The following is a 9,869-nucleotide window of genomic DNA, read 5'->3' on the forward strand; positions in this document are numbered from 1 at the left end:
CGGGAGGAAGAATTGGTAATAGATATAAAACAATCCATTGTGGTTCTATATTTGTTCGAATAAAATGCTTAGCCAATTCTACGCGTCTAACTAAAAAATCCTTTTTTTCCCAACTTTTTTATCTTCCCATTCATTCTTGATAGGTCATTCTTCCCTTAATTCTTTCCATTCTAATGATGAATAATATAGATTAATTCGCAAATCTAGATCAACTAATAGTTCTCAAATAGCACTGACTCTAATAGAAATTTCTCTATTTCGAAATGTATCGAACCCTTGGGTAGTAAAAAAAAAGATGGAATGCTGTATTTCCAAGATTCCATTTCATATTCAAACAAACCTCGTAATCGTAAGAAAGTATCTTTTTTTGGCTATAGGCCTATCAAAAGAAAAATTAGGATAGGATCCTACAGGATCTCCTCCTTTTAAAATCAAACGTGAAAGTTTCCTTTCATCCGACACTAGTAGTTACACCAAATAAAGATAAACTAAAGGGTTCCTGCTTTTAAAATGGATAAAAAAAAGGGAGCAACTCCTTACTCAAGTTCCTAATGAAGATCAAACAACATTTCATTTATTCATTCTTCTTTTTTCATTTTTTCATTTTTTTAGAATTTCTAAATTCTTTATTCAATTATCACAATTACGACCTAAATGTAATGAGAAATTCTTGAGTAGTCTACTTTCCCTCAAATGATGAATTCTAAAATACTGGGAATTCAAAGGATTTACTTGTCTATGTCTTTTTCCATTCAATCTTTTAGGTCTCGAACTCGATTTGACCTCGACGGTTATACTATGATGCTATTAAAGCCTATATGCAATGTATAGACTCTCACAACCATGACATATTTACTTTCTTGAGTATAAATATATTTTTTTCTAAAATAAAAATAAAAGGAAAGGAAATAATTAATTGCACAGAAAAAAAAGTCTGTTTTCACGAGGTACAACTAGAAATTTCTACTTATTTGTTACTGAATTGACCATAGACTAATTCCACTTTTATTAAGGAGTATTTATATAATTGTATTATATAATTAAATTAAATATATAAATATATTTTATAAATTAAATGTATTATATAAATCTAAATGTATTAGATATAATCTATTAATATAATAGGAATATATTAAATACATGATAGAAATATAATAGGAAAGGTCTTGAATAGAATATCTGATATAGCTATTCATAAATATGATCCAGGTACTACGTGTTAATATCAAGATAAAAAAATACGGATATAGTCGAACGGTAAAATTTCTCTTTGTCAAGGAGAATACGCGAATTCGATTCCTACTATCCACCCAACTCAATTTATTTAATATGATAAAGGATTCAGTATAGTTGACCCTAATAGTTTAATTTTTTTACTCCCTACCCTCTTTTCTTTCCTCCTTTCTCAAAAAAAGAAAAAGAAAAAGGATAATTAATTATTTACTAGTTAATAGGGACAATCCTTTTTTTTTTTTTGTCAAAAAACTATTGTGGAGACGAGATTTGAACCCGTGACCTAAAGGTTACGAGCCTTACGAGCTACCAAGCTACTCTATCTCGAGTGAAGAAAAAAAGAAATGGGAACTAATGGACAAACAAGCATTGAATGCGTCCCTCTACCATATCTGTACAAATAGAATAACACATTTATGCAGAATGGTAAAGAGGCTCCTCTATGATTGATCATCGTGGAAATGACTAGAAAAATAAAGGTAAAATTGAAATCTTTACTAACTTGGTATTGTTGCCCCTGGTAATAAATATCTATAAAACTTTTCACGAAGTATGTTTCTGGATAGCCCAAAGTGTCGATAATTTGCTCTTAGTCTTCCAATAAAACTTACTAACTTTCCATGAATTTCCCATTTATCACTCAATGACATAACTTTTCTTATTTTTTTTAAGGATCGATGAATTAAATGATATTTTTGTTTCAATTTTTACCTCTTCTTCTCTTGCTGAATCAAACGTTTCCTTGCTATAATGTTTCACTTCCTATTAGTATCGTTGATACAAGTTGGATCCCAAATGAAAAAAATATATAAAATAACCTTTTTCATAGAAAGAAATGATATTATCGTGGATACAACACACTAAAGAATTAACCAAATTTGCTCGACGTAAAGGCAATTAAGAAAGCTACATAAGTGAAGATATAACCTATAAAAAAGTGGACTAATCCAACCAATCTTGCTTGTACAATGGAAATAGCTATTACTTTATCTCTCTATTGAATCAAATTAGCCAAGGGTGTACGTTAATGAGCCCATGCTAAAGTTTTAATCAATTCCTACCAATATTCACGATAGAAAATTAAGAACATAAATCCAGTAGCCCAAACAAGATGTTCCAATAAGAACATCCATGCCCAGACCGATTAACTATTCATCCCAAAGGGTTTATACCCATTGATATGTTATGAATAGTTTAACCATAAATAATCTCCTAACCATCCCATCAAATAAATAGAAGATTTATTAAATTGTGAAAAGTTACCCTATCATCATGCTTTGTGCTTCTAATGCCAATAAAAAGTAACCCATCCAATGATATTTAACATCCAGAAAACCGCTAAATAAAATGCTTCCCAAGCTGAAATATCACAAGTACTGTCTCATCTAAGACCATCACAAGAAAAACTATAACCAAAATTCTTTTTATCTGGCATTAACTTAGAACCACATGCATTTAAAACACCTTTTACTAAGATGAATGTAGTTGTATGTAAACCTAGAACAATAATATAATGAACCAAGAAGTCTTCAAGCTCTGTTGTTAAGAATAATGAATTACTATTTTTATTAATAACATTTATTAACCAGTCGGGCAACCATATGCTTTGACCTATATTAAAGGCTGGAATATGTGCTTCTAAGAGATCTTTTATACTGTGCCCAATCTCGAAGTTAGTCCTATACATATGACCTGTTATCAGGAAAAGAAATGCAATAACTAAATAATGATGTGCAATATCGGTGAGCCATAAACTTTATGTTTGTGGATGGAGCCCCCCAAGAAGGGTTAGAACGAAAGTTCCTACTCTTTGGGAGGTACCAAATAAATGACTACTTAAATTAGGATTTTGAGCATAAAGATTCCACTAACATGTAAAAAACGGGCCTAACTTTTGGGGATGCAATAATACATCTAAGAAATTATTCCATCAAACAGATTCCCCCTGGAGCCAGGAATAGCAATATGACTAAATGTCTTATCCAAGCTATGGAACTTACTCCAAATAATCCTGACAAATAGTGGTTGAGACGAGATTTGGCATTTTTGAACCACAAAATGCTAGGTTTCCATTTCGGTTGTAGGTGTAACCAACCCCCTAGCAGGGATACGACTAAAAGAAATAATAGAAAAAAAGTTTCAATATAAAGATCTTTATTAGTACGTAAACCTATTGTATACCACCATCGATAAACACCAGAATAAGCGATATTTGCTGGGTCACGAGCACCCCCTCAAGTAAAAGCTTCCACGACCAGTTGGCCAAAATAAGGATCCCAAATTGCATGAGCAATAGGTCTTACATGCAAAGGGTCTTATACCCATGTTTCAAAATTTCCTTGCCAAGCTATATGAAACATATTTCTAGAAGTCCACAGAAAAATTATTGTTAATTGCTAGAAGTGAGAAGCAAAAATATTTTGATAAAAACATTCCTTAGTAATATCATCATGACTCTCGAAGTCATGTGCGATAGCAATACCAAACCAAAGACAATAAGTAGTAGGGTCCTAAGCTAAGTCTCAGCTAAATCTTGGAAATCTTAATGCCAAAATACCTTTCAAATCCTTATAGCCATTATCCTACTACAATCATTCTTGCTAAGAAGAATGCCCATATTGTGGCAATTCCACCCAGAAGATAATGAGTTACTCCTATAACATGTCCTTGCATAATGCTTAAGGCTCTATGCTGAGTAGCAGGAGCAACTTTAAATTTATTATGAGCCCAAACGATCGATTCAATAAGTTCTTGCCAATAACCATAATCGCTGAATAAAAACATTAAACTAAAAGCCTATACAAAGTGAGCGCCTAGGAAAAAAAAGGCTATGTGCAGATAATAAAGAACCACATAACTGAATTACCTAGGATGCTTGTGCCCATAAAAAAACAGGGACCATTTGTTAATAGTAAAAAAACTCTGTGCAAAATTTCCTCTCGTGATATGAGTTACCACCCCTTGATCCCTTGTGCTATCCTAAACATCTGATTGCATTTTCCAACTTAAATGAAATATTACTATAGAAATTGCATCATACATCCAAAAAAGTCCTAAGAAGTCTTGGTCCCAAGCGGATACTTGACATGTCCCCCCTCTTCTAGGTCCATTACAAGGGAAACAAAAACCAAGATTTGCTTTATCTGGTACCAAACAAGAGCTATGAGCAAATAGAACTCCTTTCAGAAGTATCAATATCATCACATGAATCGTAAATACATGAATGTGATGGACAAAAAAATCCATAGTTCCTAATGGAATAGGTAACAAAGCAAACTTACCCTTTACTGCCATTAAGTCATCGCCAACAAGTCAAATTGGTGCTTATTGTTGCACCAGGTGCTAAGGCATGTGTGTTTTGTATCCATTAAGTAAAGATGGGTTGTAATTGTATATCAGTATCTGAAAACATATCTTAAGGGCGTTCTAAAACGCTCATAGTATCATTATGAATATGCAAACCAAAATTGTGAAAGCCTAAAAATATACATACCCAATTAAGATGTGATATGATTGCATCACAATATCTAAGGACATGATCTAATAGATTATTGTATCAAGTAGTCTTCTCTTACCATAAAAATAGCTACATGCACAACAACACCAACCATGAGAAATCCATCAATTCATATGTGATATGTGAACAATAACAATTATGTACCATAGTTTATAGTTAGATATGGATAAAGAGGCATGACATATAAATGGTGAGTTACAAAAATGGTTAAAAAGCCTAACATAGCTAGGTTAAGAGATAATTAAGTATGTCATGAAGTTGTTAGGATCTCATATAGACCTTGTTAATTTTTAGGGTTTGCTTTCTATTAAGTTGGTTTTTGGCTCATGACCATAGTAACGAGTTTTAAATATTACAAGAGTTAACTTTAATTTTTATAGGTTCTTTATTAAATTTAATTTTTTATAATCTTATCTTTTAATATTTGATTTGTTGGGAATTGATCTTCATATTTTTGTTTTTGTAAAAATTATTTTTCTTTTTATTTTTGCCCTCCAGTATTGGTTTGTTTGATAATTGAGCTTCATTAATTTATTTAATTAGCTTTTGATGATCTTACCTTAATATTATGATTAAGTGACAAATTTAGCATGCTGGCATAGATGAGCTCGAGTTGGGTTTTTTACTCTTTTTTCTTTGCATGATTTTTTTGATCAATTTCTTTATTGTTTTTGCATTTTTTTTATTAAGTTTATTGAAATTATACAAGTGTATTAATTCCAACCAAGTTAATGACCTAATTCTCAATTTTTTTTCTTTTTTAAAAATGTTTATGTCTCAAACTGCCTATCTAATATATGTCAATGATGATATTGTTTGAGTGATTTAGGAAAGTAGAAACATATATGTAAAGGAACCGGAAATCCTATCAACTTTTATGGTGAGCATCAATAAGTAACCGAGTCTAATTTAAATAGATGAAGTTTGAAGTGATGTGTCTTATTCTATAATAATGAAATATTTTCTCTTTTAATGTGTTCTTGATATTATTATGCAAGTTATTCTTTAAAAGTATTTTTAATTTGAAAAAATATTAAAATAATTTTTATTTATTTTTAACATCTTCATATTAAAATTATCAAAAAACACACAAAAAAAATCAATTTGATGCATTTTTAATCAAATATATTTATGAAACACACCTAGATATAATTTAAAACGAAAAACAATTCATCTTTTAGAGCCTGTTTGATATTACGATAATGATTGCTTTTTAAAATGATTTTTACTTGAAAATATATCAAAATAATATATTTTTTATTTTTTAAAATTTATTTTTGATATTATAATATAAAAAAATAAAAAAATTAATTTGATTTTTTTAAAAAAATAGTTTCTACTACAAATACAATTAGGCTACTAGGTTAGTGAAATTGGCTGGAGGGACCGAGGATGAGACAAGTCTTTTTGTATTTTTGTCTGATGAGATTTTTTCCCCTCTTCTTAAACTTAACTGCGCTAATTAAGTCTCACCTTTGGGGTGTTTATTTTATTTTTAATTATTATTAGTGTACTTTTTAATGTCATGCATGTTATATAATAATTCCTCAACGAGTTCTTTTTTTTTTAATTCTTGTTAAATGATTAATCCTACATTTTACATTTTAAGACTAAACATGTTTTTTCTATTTTTTTTTAGTGGGATATGAGTAGCACATTGGAAAATGTTTAGAGAACTGATGTTTTGCCTATTTTGAAAGAACTCTACTGTGTGGAATTGGAAATCTTTTAATTTCCCCCCAGGAGATAAACATTTAGTGGCACAGACTCAGGCATCCATAATGGTGGCACTAGGATATTGTGCGCGCGCGCGGGGCCGTAAGGCTACTGCAACGCTGCCCTTGTTTTTTTTATCTCTTTTTTTTTGAGAAACGAAATGGTGAGCTATTAGTTTTGATTTTCAACAATGTATACAATTATGTATTCCTATTTAATTCGAAGCAATAAATGATTTTGTTTAATTTACCTTTTTCTCCGTGGATTGCACGATATAATGGACCGCATTGTTTCATGAATTCTTTTCTTTTCTTTTTGGGTTTTGCCGCTTCAATAAATCTCACTACGAAAGTTGAAAACCAGCAGAGTTTTAGATATTAAAACTTGACCAATTCACTAGGACTCCGGTCTTCGGCATCACTTCCTATGCAAATGCATTTCATTCCCAAAGAGTTGCGTTCCAATGCCAGGAGTCACTTGCATTTCTCTTCATTCCTCAAATGTAATGCCAAGCCCTGCGCAGCTCCTCAAAGCCCTCTCCTACGCTGCTTTCTTCAATCTGTTGCCTTCTCATCACACAAGCTGTGCACATGCTTTAAAACATGGCTGGAATTGGTAGTCTTGTTGATCTATTACTTTTCTACACACTCGAGAGAATTCTTTACAATAGAATGGTATGCTCACTGGGCCAAAACTCCCAGCAAGTCAAGAAAGCAATTGCCCTCTGGCTAATGCTCGAGGAAATTGGCTACCATGATCTAATCCGGACCATAAACTCCTTTGATAACGCCACCATTGAATCCTTATTTTATGAGGCATTGCAGTGCTTATTATGCATACACCCGAATTCGGCTCAACCATTTGAATCTGATGAAACTCCAATTTTTACAGGCCTTTTTGACGAGCCTATGAACCCGAGGTTCTTTTACTACAACAGAGAATTTATGTACAAGCGCTACATGCACATCATGGAGACGGTTTGTGATCAAATCTTTGGTGAGACCAAGGCTGTAGAAGTTGACGAGTCAAGTTTGAGGCCAGCAGTTAACCCCTTTGGAGAAGGGTCTAGTACTGGTCATGAAGGCGTAGCAATGCATGCTGCAGGGACTTCTAGTAGGGCTAGTGGTCAAGTAATTGGTGAGACATCAAGGCAATCAAGCTTGAATCCTGATGCCAGTGAATTTAATCCTGGACAGACCCCTGAAGATTCTCGGACAATGTTCCTAACATTCTCATTGGGTCACCCTCTAAGCCGCGATGAAATTATTGATTTCTTTACATCGTATGTGAATGTTAAACAGTTTAATTAGCAATTCACACGTATCCATTCCAGTTCACTCTGTCTATTCACTCCAATTTTGTTTGTTTTTTCAGGAACTGTGGGGAAGTAGTACAGAATGTTTTCATTGAAAGTACTCGACCAGGCAAGGATCCACAGTTTGGACGAATTGTGTTCACTAATTCCTTGGTTATACCAAGAATACTTAATGGACAAACAAAAGCCAAATTCATGGTGAATCGTAAGCATCTATGGGCTCGTATTTATGTGCCTCGTCGCAGACGTAGCAGCTAGCTTAGTAAATGATGGAGTAGAAAACATTACAGATGATTTAATTAGAAGTTTATAGCAGTAAAAAACCTAACATTACTTCTTGTTAGTGCTTCTGTTTGAACCACACATGGTTGCAGAATATAGCTGGTTGCTATCTTAGTTAAAATTTTCCTGTAATTAATGTAGGAGTACACTTTCAATCACTTTTTGTCCCGTCTGAAATATTTTAATAATATTCTTAGGCATCTCCATTCTGCATTCTAATTTCTATATGCTCCTACAGTTTTTGGAGATGGCTACGGTTTGTGGTCGAAGGAAAATGGAAGAGTACAACGCTAATGATATGTGATTATTATATATCATTATATCCTGTAATGTTGTCACTGAATTTGTAAACGAACAAGTGAAATTTCTGTATGGAATTTGTTTAGGAATGTGCTCCCGAAAAATAATTTCTTAAATGATGTCACTGCATAACTTGCAGCTAATGCCTGTAGCGGATAAAAAAACAATGGAGCTGGAACCTTGATCGAAGAAAACTTATCAGGTGTGAATGTTCCGGTGGATAGCCTGAGCTGAAGAAAATTCAACCTCCAGAACAAACTGAACGGAGTTTACATCTCATGTTGTTAAAGTCAGAGAAAGGTCATTAACACTGAACCAAGTCTAATACGATAGTGTGTGTGAAGCAATACTGTCATGTAAACTAAAGCAAGCCAGAAAACCATCATTAACTCAGAGGGGGAATAGGGCTTCAACAGAGTTTTTGAACCAACAAAACTAAAACCATCAGAAAACAGTTAGGAGGAGAACGAAAACCCAGGTGGTGATATCATGGTTCAAATCCAAAGTATGATTTTATGATCAAGATGCTCCATGTTTGGCTGAAGCATCTGCTGTGATATTTGCCTGCCCTCAGTGTATGAGCAAGTCTGATCAAATGAAAAAAAAAAGATTTTCTGGTAGCAATGACAGGAACTAACATTTCTTGTTGGGAAATTCCGACCGGTGATGATCTGATACTTGCTCATAGGAGAGCCAAGCACACTGACACAATATTTAATGTGGTTCGGCAAAAGCCAAGCACACTGACACAATATTTAACGTGGTTCGGCAAAACCGCCTACATCCACGGGAGAAGTCAATATATTTAGAGATAGAGAAAGAATACAAAACAAATACATGGAGGAGGAGGATTACACCCTCTCATACTCAACTCTCAACTCTCTTTGCTGCACTTGCAGCTGCTGCAATGGCAGCAAGGCTGCTGCCATTGCAGCTCTCTCTTCCTCTCTACTCTCTTCACATTTTCATAATTCTCTTCACTCATTTTGCTCTCTTGCATATGCCTCTATTTATAGGCATTCATGGAGGCTTTTCTTCAACAAAGGTGGCTGCCAACTCTTCTTCAACAATGATGGCTGCCAACCTTTGACATCTTGGATGAGTGCACATGGTTGGTGCAATAGCAAATGGTTGTTGCACATTAATGGCAACCAACCTAACAATCACCCCATTTGCCATTCATATGGGGCAACTGTCCTCGTTCTTCTTCAACACAAGCTTGCATCTTGCAGCTCTTCCAAGCTTTCCATTTTGAGAGCTTTTGTAGCCAAGTTTACAGGTACTTGCCAAACCTTTCAATCATCAGAGTGACCTAAGCACACCTTTTCTCACACAAAAGGATCACTATAACCAGATAGTCTGCCACATCACATCTGAATAGTGTTAACGCTTGTCTCTGGAACAACATTCCCCTTCGAGCGTATCAACCACGCTCAGTCCGGAATGATTCCTCAAGCCTCATATCAAGGCTTACAACACCCCCTCAAACGGATATTTTAAGTGCGA

At 33.8% G+C, this 9,869-nt stretch overlaps 1 protein-coding gene across 1 annotated transcript; it reads left to right on the forward strand.

Moving 5' to 3' along the window:
- Positions 1–7,068: 7,068 nt before the first annotated feature.
- LOC105108760 (uncharacterized) lies at positions 7,069–8,367 on the forward strand. The gene is made up of 3 exons (XM_011003199.1): positions 7,069–7,748; positions 7,841–7,979; positions 8,302–8,367. The coding sequence occupies exons 1-3, from the start codon at positions 7,069–7,071 to the stop codon at positions 8,365–8,367; spliced, it is 885 nt and encodes a 294-aa protein (XP_011001501.1).
- Positions 8,368–9,869: the final 1,502 nt, after the last annotated feature.

This window comes from Populus euphratica, unplaced genomic scaffold (genome assembly GCF_000495115.2).
Source record: "Populus euphratica unplaced genomic scaffold, PopEup_1.0 scaffold427.1, whole genome shotgun sequence".
In the NCBI taxonomy this organism is placed as follows: domain Eukaryota; kingdom Viridiplantae; phylum Streptophyta; class Magnoliopsida; order Malpighiales; family Salicaceae; genus Populus; species Populus euphratica.

Bases quoted from the DNA above. Each gene is read 5' to 3' on its own strand.
- LOC105108760 (XM_011003199.1), top strand. From the start codon at position 7,069: ATGGCTGGAATTGGTAGTCTTGTTGATCTATTACTTTTCTACACACTC. The intron at 7,749-7,840 runs GTATGTGAATGT...TTGTTTTTTCAG, and splicing joins ATTATTGATTTCTTTACATC to GAACTGTGGGGAAGTAGTAC. The intron at 7,980-8,301 runs GTGAATCGTAAG...ATGCTCCTACAG, and splicing joins AAACAAAAGCCAAATTCATG to TTTTTGGAGATGGCTACGGT.